A 13,902-nucleotide genomic window follows, 5' to 3' on the forward strand; every position below is an offset into this window, starting at 1 on the left:
ACCTGATAAACAATTTTACACAAAACGCTTTGCTCGAAATGCTTTGGTTTCGGAGATATAAGCCAAAATCTACATTTTACCCTTATGTTCTATTTTTAGCCATGGTTGCCATCTTGGCTGGTTTCCCGGTCATCGAAAACATTTTTTAAAGCTAGATACCCCAGTGATGATTGTGGCCAAGTTGGGTTAAATTTGACTCAGTAGTTTCAGGAGACGATTTTTGTAAAAGTGAACGACGGACAACGGACTTCAAATGATTAGTCAATAGGGTCAGGTGAGCTAAAAAGGACAATTCAATTGCAATCGAATTTTCTGTTTCTAAGTTAGATAAAACAAAATTGCAATATACCTATATCGATTATTTAGTTTGAATAACCCGCCACGGAAACAACTCACTGCAGGTTAAAAATATCTTCCAATGAAAAAAACCAGTTCATTATTGACGACTCATCACAAGTGCATACTATGTATATGGACATACGTGGTTTATTTTGATTTTTCAACATTGTATAAACTTTATTAATACGATAGAAATTAAAAAAAAAAAAAACACTTTTGTTTTTAATTAATCATATATAAACAAAATTAAAGTAAACATGCTGTAAACTATGAAACTGATTTATTCTCCGCGTTCGAAACTGCAGTAAACAAACGTACAAATGACCACGATCGTGTTTGTTTCAAAATGATCAAAAATGGAGTCATGTACTCTTAGCAGCTTAGCGAGGACAGAATAAAGGGACAGAAAGGATTACATTTGCTTGATAAAGGTAAGTTTTATTTGTTTGCCTTAGTACATTAAGTAGGTTGATTAACAGTTATGGATTTTATGAAATCTTTAAACATGTTAAACGAATCGTAAGGCGCACTAGGTAAACAATGTCATACTAACAACTTTGAAACACCTGGTACAGTACACAACTTTTTATATATTAAGACATATATGAGCATTATATGCAGCATATGTTGCATATAATTACACGTACACGACAAATGAAATACTTAGCTTAGTTTTATAAGTTTATAAACAGCTAAAGTGTATTTGGATATATGCACCGCTTGAACTATTGACGTCATACAGCAATCGCTTTTCATTTGTGGCGTCAGTTATTTTCTATTGTGACGTCAAAATTGTGAGGGAAGGGGAAATACTTTTGATCGAAAGCATTGTTGAAAGAGTACATTGGTAATTGTCTGTGTGATATACTAGTATATAGAACAACACGACTATCAAGTGTTCTGGAGATAAAATGGTTTTATAGTTTTATACGACTTTTAAAAATAGAGAAGCTGTACGTAACTTTCTTATAATTTTATCGATTTGTCAAATATAGGGACACCACTATAACTTCTATCGGTTAAACAATTTAATTGTCATAATTCACTGTTTACGAAATACACAAAAGTCTTGGAATACAGATACAAGAAAAATATGTACACAAGTTTCCGGTCATGGATCCGGATATATATATATAATTTAATTCCGTGACAAAATTGCTGATCAGAATATGACTAAGTTTCTTTTTGGATATATTTCTGGACAAAAGAAACGTTACATTTATAGATATATAAACAAACCTGTTGTTTTCATGAATTTTTCATTACTTTCATGCAATCCCAATTAGCAAGTAACAATGAAAATTTTCTTTATCGGAATGCATCAAATATAGCTCAATATCCATGATATCTATAAAAGGGAAACTTGTATGTTCAGTTTTTTTCTATGTAACGTTTCTTTTGTCATGTGCCTAAGAATATTTGAGATGTTCATTGTCGGAGTTTCATAGAATAAAATACAACAAATGCAGAATTATTTATAATTCATTTCTTAATGAAAAATTAGCAAATGAATAAATAGTGATTCCGTATCTTGAGCATTTTATTTTCATTTAATTTTTATTCAAAAGTTAACTATATATTTAAAAAAAGGTTTACATGACATATATAGCGTCAAATAAATATGACTTTTGTATATACATTTTTATACTGCACTCGTTCTATTTGAGCAGTCAAAATGCGTTGACCGTATATTTCTACATTTTGTATGTCATATCAAGGACGTATGTTAGTTATACGTCCTTGGTCATATACAGTCACTGACATGATATCACTTTGCCTCATGAATATTTAAATAGAAATTGCCGAAATTATTAATTATACTGCACTTGTTCTATTTGAGCAGTCAAAACGCGTTGACGGTATACTTCGATGTCATATACAGTCACTGACTCGATATCACTTTTCCTCATGAATATTTAAATAGAAGTTGCCGAAATTATATTAAATTATTCATACGACCTCTTCAACCTTTTCTTGTTTCCAATGTATATGTTACAGGGAATTTGTGAAATCAGTGATTTTACCAGACACAAGTTGTTTCCTTTTTCCTTTTTCCTTTTTCGATATTCAAATTTTGAAAAATATTACATCCAAACTGAATTTTTTTTCCCATCAAATTTTTTTTCACAAATTTTTTTTCCTCAAATTTTTTTTTCCTTAAAATTTTTTTTTCAAATTTTTTTTCACAAAATTTTTTTTCCTCAAAATTTTTTTTTTTCCTCAAATTTTTTTTTCCTCATTTTTTTCGTTTCCTTATTCGTTTTCTATTTCCTTTTTCGATTTTCATTTCCTTATTCGGTTTCTATTTCCTTTTTCGATTTTCATTTCCTTATTCGGTTTCTTTTTCCTTATTCGGTTTCTATTTCCTTATTCTATTTTCATTTCCTTATTTGGTTTCTTTTTCTTATTTGATTTTCATTTCCTTATTCGGTGTCTATTTCCTTATTTAATTTTCATTTCCTTATTCGGTTTCTTTTTCCTTATTCAGTTTCTATTTCCGTATTCGATTTTCATTTTCTTATTCGGTTTCTTTTTCCTTTTTCGATTTTCATTTCATTATTTGGTTTCTATTTCTTTATTCGATTTTCATTTACTTATTCGGTTTTTATTTCCTTATTCGATTTTCATTTCCTTACAATTTTACAAATTCCCTGTAACATATACAACGATGCGGGGAACGACTCAAACTTTTTTCTTTTACAATTTTTGGAAAAAAATATTTCACTTGTTAAAATTTTTTGTTTGCAACCTATAAATCATTATGTTTTATGCTTAATGCTGATATTTTAGTACATACTCAAACGAATTCATTCACCATCGATTTCGGGTTTCAACAGGTCGTGTTGTATGTTTCTCCGCCTGCATGATATGAGGCCTTATTAAGGGGGATTTTTCACAATATTTAAATCAAATAAACAACATTAACACATTAAACAACAATTGGAAATGTATTTTTTTAGATTGCAGTTTAAAGACAATAAAAGTGCATTGACTTGACATATCAACGATATAAGGATGAGGCCCGAAACGGGAAAAAAGCTCGACAAAGCCTCGCATTTCCCCGTTTCTAAGCCTCATCCTTATATCGTTGATATGCCAAGTCAATGCACTATTATTGTTTATCTATACGTCTATTAGGGAGCTACCATTTGATTTTTATGGGGAGGCTAGGATGAAATTTGAAAAAAATAGGCAGGACAGGAGTTTTGATTTAAAAAAAAGGCAGGATGAGACATTTTGCAAAAAAAAAAGAAGCCAGGATAACAATTTATGTAAAAGAAAAGTCAGGATAAACTAAAAAAAAAAAGGCAGGACCGAATAGAGTGAAAAATAAAAAGGCAGGACAGAGATTACAAATAAAAAAAAAATGCAGGACAAAATTTTTCATTCTAGCCCCCCCCCCCCCCCCCAAAAAAAATCAAATGGTAGCTCCCTTAGAACGGTGGTGTTTTCTTATATATTTATGAAGTGCCATCCGTATTAACTGTCTGATATCTATTCATTGCTCTGTTTTTTCTTAGCAAAATGTCTTTTTGTTATCTGTCATATAAGATAACAATACAACATTTTGTTGATGTAGTAAAATTACAACTTTTTAAATTTTATGTTCCAAAATACAAGTCATCCAAACAAACTTCAAACCTAAGGGAATATTTCAACATAATAAGAAGCTTTCCAAAACAAAATTTAAAAAATGAGAAAAAGGGGGGAAAGGGGGGGGGGGGAGGCAAACCGGGGGCTTATCGTACCTTGTCCTTTGGTATTATGCATAAGAAGAAGATGTTTTATTTCTGTTTAATTGGACATTAATAAAACAATAACGAACAGAAACATCAGTAGTCTAGTATATATGCAAAGGGAATAAATAAAAAATAGATGCTTTTGTGTTCTGTTGTGTTCTGTTAAATTGTTTCTTTTAAAATTGTAACACGATGATGACTGCTGTACCCATATTTTGACTATTTTATTTATTATAGATGTAGGAAGATGTGGTGTGCCAATGAGACAACTCTCCATCATCCAAATAACAATTTATAAAAGTAAACCATTATAGGTCGATGTACGGCCTTCAACACGGAGCCTTGGCTCACACCGAACAAAAAGCTATAAAGGGCCCTAAAATTACTAGTGTAAAACCATTCAAACTGGAAAACCCCGTTTTATTATGTCTGTTTAGTTCACGCATCAGTGTAAATATATAACGGAATTTGTTGACGCTGTCGCACAAAGTGAGAGGTTTAGCGCTATAAAACCAGGTTTAATCTACCATTTTCTACATTTGAAAATGCCCTAACCCAGTCAGGAATGTGACAGTTGTTGTCCTTGCGGTTTTTATGTGTTTTGATTTTGCCATGATTAGGGACACTCCGATTTGATTTTCCTCCGAGTTCAGTATTTTTTTTATTTTACTTTTTTTTGAACATCACGAACTACACACATAAAAAACATAGTTCAACAGTATATACCTCCTTCTCGGGTACATCCCAATATGCAAAGTTTCTATTAAGAAATAAATTGGCAATGTATTGGATATTTAATATTCATTCATTAATTCATTCTGTTTAATAAATACTTTAATATAACAGTCACTAACAATAGTTCATAATAACTCTCCGTCATCATATACATTAAGGGCATACGATACAGTTACAGGAAAGGTAATGCCGTTGCTAACGTTAAAATGTTATTTTCGCGACGTCATACTGTGGCATATAGGGAAAATATGCATTTATCGACATTTTGTTTCTGATTATTTAAGGAATGACTGTAATATTTTTTCTGTCTATGAAGAAATAACATAGAAATGTGGTTATTTTAAAGAGTGTACCACAATTTTTTTATGTTATTTCGAATAGACAGACAAAATATTACACAGTTATTGCATATAATTTAATTCTAAATTCCATTTTAAACCAGAGTAAACCATGAAAAAACGTTGATGACGTCACGGTCACATGACTTGATTATGTCTATGAGCTAATAAACAAAACGACGTCAGCCAATCAGAAGACGCATTACATCCAAAATTAAATTATACTGATTGAACTTTAAAAAGAGTACACAGACCCCTCTTTTTAAAATGGCTTTAGGTTTGATTACATATGAAGATTATTTGTACCAATTTTAATGAGCCAACATTGAATTTCTTTTTAATTTGATAAATAAATCTCAAAAAGTGCAGTGTTTTTCCTACAATCCTTAAGTTTTGTTAAGAACTGAATATTTCCAAAGAACTGTTGTACATATTAAGAGCGTATTATATAAAGAAAATTTTGCATAATGTTCCTACAATATCCGCTTGTGTTTATCTGTTGAAACTAAGTGTAAGGTGTGTCCAAAGGATATCAAGGTAAAAAAAACATAAATTTTGAGGAAAAGGCTAAAATTCTGACCCCTTTAAGGGCATACGATACAGTTTTGATCCCATATTGAAATTTTGCTGACAATTTGCATATAGTCTATTTTTGACATTAAATCAGGTCCAAATTTTATATATTTGCTAAAAATTCGGATTTGTGGACGTATTTTTCCTTTCGACTGAAATACATAACATTTTTTGTTTTAAAAGATAATCATAAGCTGTTTTTTTGTTAAATTATTTGTAAATTCTGTTTTATAAAAATGTCCTTTAAATCTGTGCAATTTGTTTTTCAAAAAACCTCATATTTATCAAATGTTCACGAAATCATTTTTTTGTTGTATATTCATCTTTAGAAAAATTTCACTATTTACGTTTTCATGAAAACTGACTCACATTATCTTCTTACGTAATCAAATCAAATGGCATTTTAAAAAAGAGGGCTCCATGAACTCGTTTTTAAGTAAGATAAGTTTGATTGAGAAAAATCAGTCGAAAACTGAATCCTTTCCTTATAAGTCATAGTTTGACGTCGCAAAAATAACACCATTTACGTTAGGAACGTCATAACCTCCCCTGTAACTGTATAGATTGCCCTTAATCTTATAAGTAGCACACGAATGTATATATTTTTATTACATATTTGAACTGCTGAAGAATAGCTTGTATGCAAATAAACTCATAATAGATACCAGGATTGAAATTTTATATTTACGCCAAACGCGGGTTTCGTCTACAAAAGACTCATCAGTGACACTCAAATAAAAAATGTTTAAAGGCCAAATAAAGTTCGAAGTTGAAGAGCATTGAGGACCAAAAATTCCTAAAAGTCTTGCCAAATACAACTTAAGGTAATCTACTCCTCAGGTAGAAAAGCCTTCGTATTTCAAATTTTTTGTTGTTGTTACGTTTGATAACTATTATTAACAGGCAATTTATAATTATGAACATGTATATCAATGATAACTCAAGTCAACACAGAAGTGATGACTAATGGGCTGTTGATACCATCGGGGAATTAAAACTTTGCTAAAAAAATATCATTGGACTAAAACTGTATCATATGCCCTTAAATCTATGCGTTAACTGAGATGCTCTTAACATTTCAGTTGAAAAGACATCTTTGGCATTGGAAAGATACAGAGTTGGAATAAAAAAGGACTTAAAACATGGATTCAATAAACGGAAATGCAACCAATATAAAAGAAGAAACTGTCGATCATAGTTACGATTTAGGACATGGAATTTCTTCAGAATTGACACATAATTCAAATAGTGAGTTAATAAGACCTTTGCATCTTTTTTCTCATCATGATGCACGTAATCTCGCGCGATCTAACGATATATTAAACAATGCATCTAAATTATCAATAACTACTGGTAATTATTTTAATCAAGAAGATATGGATAAAATCAAAATCAAAACTGAACAAAATAGTGAGTCTATGTGTAGAAATCTAGAACAGGAGAGCATCTTTAACAATGATCAAAATATTAAAATTGAGAAAATTTCAAATACAAATGCAGCAAAAAAATCTACTGATGATACACAAACTGATACGAAAACGACAGATTCGTTTCAGGATCTTTCCGTATCTGGAGTTGATGGGCAAAACGAAAATTCCACTGGTTCAACATCTAACGTATTTCTGGAGTTTTGGGAGGTCGACAAATCAGAAATGTCATGCAATATTGTGAAGGAATCATCACAGCTCATTGGACACAAAGTGAATGAAAATGAGATCAGCCTTGAAACAAAACAGAAAGAAAATGTAACATCAGCATCGGACATTTTGAAAAATAGAAGGACAAATTTAAAACAAAATCCTCCAAAAAGTACAAGTGCACAATATTTGATTAAGGAAAACACAGGAAATAATGAAAGCAGTTTTAAAGGGTCCGATAAAATATCGTCGACACCTGACAAATGTACTTCGGAAACTTTGAAAAATACAACTGAGAAGCTCTTGTCAGAAAAGGCACTGCCGTCAATTCTTAAACATCGACGGAAAGTCAATATAATTTATAAAAACATATCGGAACCAACTCAAACAAAGGTACCGAAGGGTAGTTTTGCCCCAATGAAAATAAAAGCAATCACGAAAGAAGATCAACGGATCTTTCCAGGTGGTTTAGGAAAAGTTCAAAATTACCGGGAAACTGATAGTTTATTAATAGATAAAGCTAATAGAGGGGCTGTCAATCAAGAAGTGAACCAACAAACTGCATCGGATCCTTTTGTCCCTGAAGGAATTGTGATGTACTCGGAAAGTTTTGATCATGCCACTCCAAGGATAGTACAACAAAATGATATGAGATCAAAAGGTTCCAAACCAATGACGAAAGTAGAACAACAGATTTTACAAAATGGTATAGCAATAGTTCAAAATGACCAAATGACTAATAAGGTATTGTTGGATAACGTGAGTAGAAGTACTGTCAACCAAGAGATGAGCACACAAACGTCATCGGATTCTTCTTTTCCATGTCATGCACGAATCGAAATGTACTCAGAAAGTTTTGATCGTGATACTCCAAGTATAGTACAACACAATGATATAAGATCAAAAGGTCCTAAACCAATCACGAAAGTAGAACAACGGCCACTACAAAATGGTTTAGGAAAAAGTCAAAATGACCAAATAACTAATGAGGCAGTATTGACCAATGCTAATAAAAGGGCTGACAACAAAGCAGTGAGCCAACAAACTTCATCGTATTCTTCTGTCCCATGCCATGAACGAACCGCAATGTACTCAGAAAGTTCTGATCATGATACTCCATTGATATATCAAAATAAGGATTTAAGATCGAAATATTTCAATCTAATCACGAAAGTAGAAAAACGGAATTTACAAAATCGTTTGGAAATAACTAAACAGGTTTTATTAGATAACGGTAATATACATGCTGTCAACCAAGAAGTGAGCCAACCCACTTCATCGGATTCTTTCGTACCGTCTCCCGAACGAATCGAAATGTACTCAGCAAGTTTTGATCACGATACTCCTAGAATAGTACAACAAAATGATATAGGATCAAACAAATTTAAAAGCAATCGAATTTTATATGTCGAAAATAGAACATTAAAGAAGGATATTGGAGACAAAAATAAAAGAAAGGATTTACAAATTGCTCGTTCAGAATTTGTAAACTTACCACCTCGGATACCTGATTATAAAAAGAAAGTCCTCGTGAGCATACTACCTAAACCAGGTTCAAATATCTTGCCCGAAAATGCACCAGCTAATGCTAACAAAACAACTCTACCTATTCAAAATTTACCAGAAACACCTGCAACTAACTTGTTGAGTTCAATAAACAATCCTTCCCAGCAGGCCAATCTAGACAAACACACTGCAAACCAAGATGCAAATCAGTCTCCACTACAATTTTTACCGTCTGCTTTATCACACAGCTCACTTCAGAATTGCATAGTTCTTATGGACCAAAACCAATCATGTAGTGTGATACCAGACAATTCATTAACAACAATGCAGCCGATTACGTATATTCCATTGATTGTTCCGCTTGAGTCCGTACCATTCGCAACATCTTTAACACCGTTACCTCTAGGCAGTATACCATTTCCAGTATCGTCAAGTCACTCAAATACTGTACCAATTTCTAACGAAAATTTACAACAGATAGCAGTTGAACAAAGGTTGAATACGGCATCAGATGTTATGGTAGTAAATCGTTCACCTGTTAACCCAACTATACATCCTAATTCGATAAATAACTTGGAATATGTATTAAATACAGAAAGTGTACAACCTAATTTGTCTTTTTCTTCACTCAGTAATAGCGTCCAACAGGATTATCTAGCTCAAACTTTTCCGTTAGTTCAGACAACGTATGGGAAGATGACAAACACAATTTCGTTGGATACAAATAACACTAAACATTCACTGCCAAAAGAAAGTTCTTCGCTCAAATCAGAAAATCAACAATTATTTAATTACCAGTTGGAACAAACTGCAGAACGACCAGAAAACCATTCAAATCGGTTACAATTGGAAGAGAGTTTAGATGCACAAGTGAAGAGTAAACCAAAACATGTATCATCGGATTTATCACTTAATGCTGCAGTCCGAGAGTCTTCCACTCAATCTTCATCATTTAAAGCAGGCACGAATACACCAGAAGAAAATATTGGCGATTTAAGCGTATGTGAAATAATGGGAACTCCACAACACACAAACTGCGAAACACTACAAAAGATAAAAAATAATGGTATACAAGAACAGCTGTTACGACCAAAGATAAATTGGAAAAATCTGAGGCGTTCAAAATATTTAGGGAATACAGGGAGACCGTATAAACCAATAGAAGGTATAAGCAGAGTACGCGTAGACGAAACAATGGGAACTGTGCAACAGATAAACTATGAAACACAACAAAAGGCAAATAAAAATCGTATACAAGAGCCTCGACCGAAGATAAATTGGAAAAATCTAAGGCGTCCTAAATATTTAGGGAATACGAGGATGCGGAAAACGCCTTTTTTAAATCGTATTCCAGGAAAGAAACGAAAGTACACAATAACAAACCCGCTTGTTTTAGAAAGGTTAAGGAGATGTTGTGCTGATAGGTATAAGACTCCGATGCCCTCCGATGTTATACATGATGGTACTGAGGTTGAGTCCCCGGACTTAAATATTGTGGTAGAATCAGTATATTCATTATCTCATGAAACTGACAGGGCAAAAGACGACCTTTTACATTGTAAATGGTTTTTGAAAAGACAACGTTCATATTTTATGAATAAGTTTAAACGAAAAATGAAATTGTTTGGCATTAGTAATCGTAAAGAATTTACAGACCCAAAACTAAGTACTCCATGTTTAGTTGTCCTGGATTCCTTACCAAACTTTCAGGAAAGAACATTAAGAAAGTGTCGACAGACAAGAAAGATATATACAAAGAAAAAAGAGGCTTGCACGCACCAATGCCGCGACAAGGTAGTATCCGATTTTTGCTATAAAATATCCAAAGGAAAGATAATTAAGCATTACAAACAAGAAATGGAACGAGACGAAAAGGATAAATATTTGACCCAGATATATGATTGCGATAACAAAGGATCGATAAATCTTGATATTTCGACACATGAGATTATGATGTTATTAAAAACAGCTTTGGTCGTAAATATGGTTCATAACTCAACAGGGCAAACGAAAACACCCTTACCAACAGATATCAAGGCCTTGATTCAGATGTTTCCGCGAATAGTGGATGCAAATGATAATGCATTCTGGCAAGTCAAAATCGCGAATAATTCAATATTGATAAATGCTACAGAATTAGAGAGTGATAATTTATCGGCGATTGTTAATGAGAAATTAAGACAAGATCGCCAAATAGAATCTTTGCGAAATGAATCAAATACGCAACCACCAGATTCAATTTTTAATTTATCGGATGATTCATCTGTAATCTTATCAGAATCGTCTGATGAAGAAGACGAAATTTTGATAAAGTTGGATAAAGGCGAGGAATGTGAAAAGAGGAACAACAATGATGATAATGACCCCACTACCTTAATTACAAAGTATACATACCACAGAAGAAGTACGAGTCCGTGGTCAGACGTGTCTGATGTTGATGATCGCAACTTAACAGTAGAAACAGCTGCTAACATCGATTCCTCATGTTCAGATGAACACATGGATTTGTCTGCAATTTCAAATAGTAAAGAACATACCGTACCAAGAGCAATACATGCAGAGAAACGTAGAAATAGTGTTCAATCTGTCACCCTAACCAGAAAACGAAAGAGAGATCCTTTAAATGATCAGGAAATGTGTAAAAATGACGCGAACTGCACACTTCCGTCTTATTCTGGAGAAGACTTTTCGGATGATATATCCAATGTTAATATTAAGACCTCTACTAGTGAAAGCATTATGCAACACTTGCAATGGAAGGACCTACTTTCCGACAGCATGCAGCACTATCCTACAATTGAAAAAGTTGTCCCGAAGCTACAAGAATTTAAAAGCAGTCTTAACGGAATGTTAAATAAAATTTCGTATAAACGTAAGAAGAAAACAGTAAGAGAGCCATCATATCAGAATCAAATTGATAGCTCAGATATAGACATTGAAATAGTTAATGACGAGACTGACAATCCCACAGGTAAACGCTTGTCCGTGCATGATATAGGTACACACAAAGACTTGACTGATCGGTTGATCACTGATATCTTCCAAGAATCAAATACAATGGATTTAAAATGTTCAACCGAAAGCAACTTGGAGACGATCAGTCTAGAAGATGACAATGATAGTGAAAAAGAAGTAAACTATTGTTAATATCACAGTTACAATTGATACGATTATTTCATCAAAGAATCAAAGAAAAGTCACTACTTCAAATAGTTCTTGTATTTGATTAACGCAAGAAAAATACTTATGCAGTAGATATGTTACCGTAGAAGCAACTATTTTGTGTTACCGTAAAAATGGGAAGTTTGGTTTGAGTAAGATTGAACGATGTTTGACCTTTTTTTTTTATCAATTTTTAAAATTGATTGTTATGTCAGAAAAACATTCAATGACACAAAAATATTGTCTTTTATGGATATGTTTATTTGTGGCTTTATCTCAGCATTATTTTAACATTATTTTGTTAGTAAAGATGGTAAAATCTCGAATACTTTTCTTCAATTATGATCCATGGGTTCTAGTAAAAAGTGTTATCCCACAAATGTTCAGAAGACCATGCTGGTTTTACTCATTGTTGAAGGCCATATGTTAACCTATGGTTGTTAAAAGCTACATGTATGTCATTTGATCACGTTTGGAGAGTTCTTTCATTGTCATATTTGCTTTAGTTTTTGAGATATACTGTGGATTCATTTATTCGTTGGTATTAATTTTTGGATCGATGAAAACTTGCATTTTCGTGGATATTTGAATTCATGGTTTTGCCAATCTCTGCATCAAAAACCTATTAAACATTTTTTTTTTAACTCATTGAACATCTGAATTCGTGGTTTAAGTGCAACCACGAAACCCACGAAAATTAGCATTCAACGAAAAATAATAAATCCACAGTAAACCAAAAATTGCATTTGACCCCCATGTTTTATTTTTAGCAATGGCGGCCATATTTTTTGACGAAACTGAATATAAAACACAAGCTTTCTTTTAAATGCCATAAGGATCGTCGATTAAGCTTAAGTATGCTTGGAATTGAATTGGTTCTCATCAACTCAAAGAGAAGACTTATTATGATATTCTGCTATTGATCCCTCACCCGCCATGCAATTTATACTCGGTCAAAATGTCAAAATCTGGAAAAGTTTACAATCGGTAAAATAACAGGTCTGACTACAATACTGATATCTAAAGTAAAGAAAAATCAAGCTCCTGTGATTTCTTGTTAGGTTCAGTAGTTTTCAGGAAGACGATATTTGAAGTAGTTTACAACATACGGACGACGACGGACGCCCAGTAATGGCAACATCTCACAGTTGAGTTAGAAAAGCAGTTATGACGAGACACGAACTAATGGCAACCACTAAAAGAGGGGCGAAAGATACCAGAGGAACAAACTGACAATGCCATGGCTTAAAATTAAAGACAAACAGACTTATAATAGTTCTCATGACACAACATAGACTACTAAAACCTAAGCAACACGAACACCACAAAAAACGGGGGGAGGGGAGAGACGCTCCGGAATGGTAACCCGTCGTGTTGCTCATGTTATTACAAACCCGGTAAATAGTTTAATTCGGTAGATCACATTCATGAAAAGAGAAGGGGATTATAGTTACGACGTAAGGAACATATCCGATAACATCTGTGAAGTGGATATTCCATAACTGTCAACTTACTCGTGATGGCGTCCGTAAAATGTATGAAGGGATGATTTCAACTTGAAGTTCGCGATTTGGTACTCTTGGTTTAATAGCTTCCTTGTGAGCAGCAACCATTTATCAAGAAAATCATGATAGGAAATTCAAGCTCGGGAATCTCGTACCAATAGATGAGATAAATACTTCGTATGCAGGCTCCTGACTTGGGACAGACACAGAAATGGGCAGTGTTTAACATTTTTGAAGGAGCGAGCCTACTTCCTAATCCAGAGCAGTGGTGTAATAGTAAAACATAAAACAAAACTATAAAAAAAAACCAGATCAACACAAAATAGGAAAACATCAAATAAAACAAAGACCGCACTACATAATTAAT

General features: G+C 33.0%; 1 protein-coding gene across 1 annotated transcript; it reads left to right on the forward strand.

The window, feature by feature from the left end:
• Nucleotides 1–542: 542 nt before the first annotated feature.
• LOC143047569 (uncharacterized) lies at nucleotides 543–12,356 on the forward strand. The gene is made up of 2 exons (XM_076220660.1): nucleotides 543–770; nucleotides 6,808–12,356. Exon 2 carries the CDS (start codon nucleotides 6,868–6,870, stop codon nucleotides 12,013–12,015), a length of 5,148 nt encoding a protein of 1,715 aa, XP_076076775.1. The 5' UTR covers nucleotides 543–770; nucleotides 6,808–6,867; the 3' UTR covers nucleotides 12,016–12,356.
• The last annotated feature ends 1,546 nt before the right edge of the window (nucleotides 12,357–13,902 follow it).

The sequence above is a fragment of the Mytilus galloprovincialis genome, chromosome 10 (genome assembly GCF_965363235.1).
Source record: "Mytilus galloprovincialis chromosome 10, xbMytGall1.hap1.1, whole genome shotgun sequence".
Classification (NCBI taxonomy): Eukaryota; Metazoa; Mollusca; class Bivalvia; order Mytilida; family Mytilidae; genus Mytilus; species Mytilus galloprovincialis.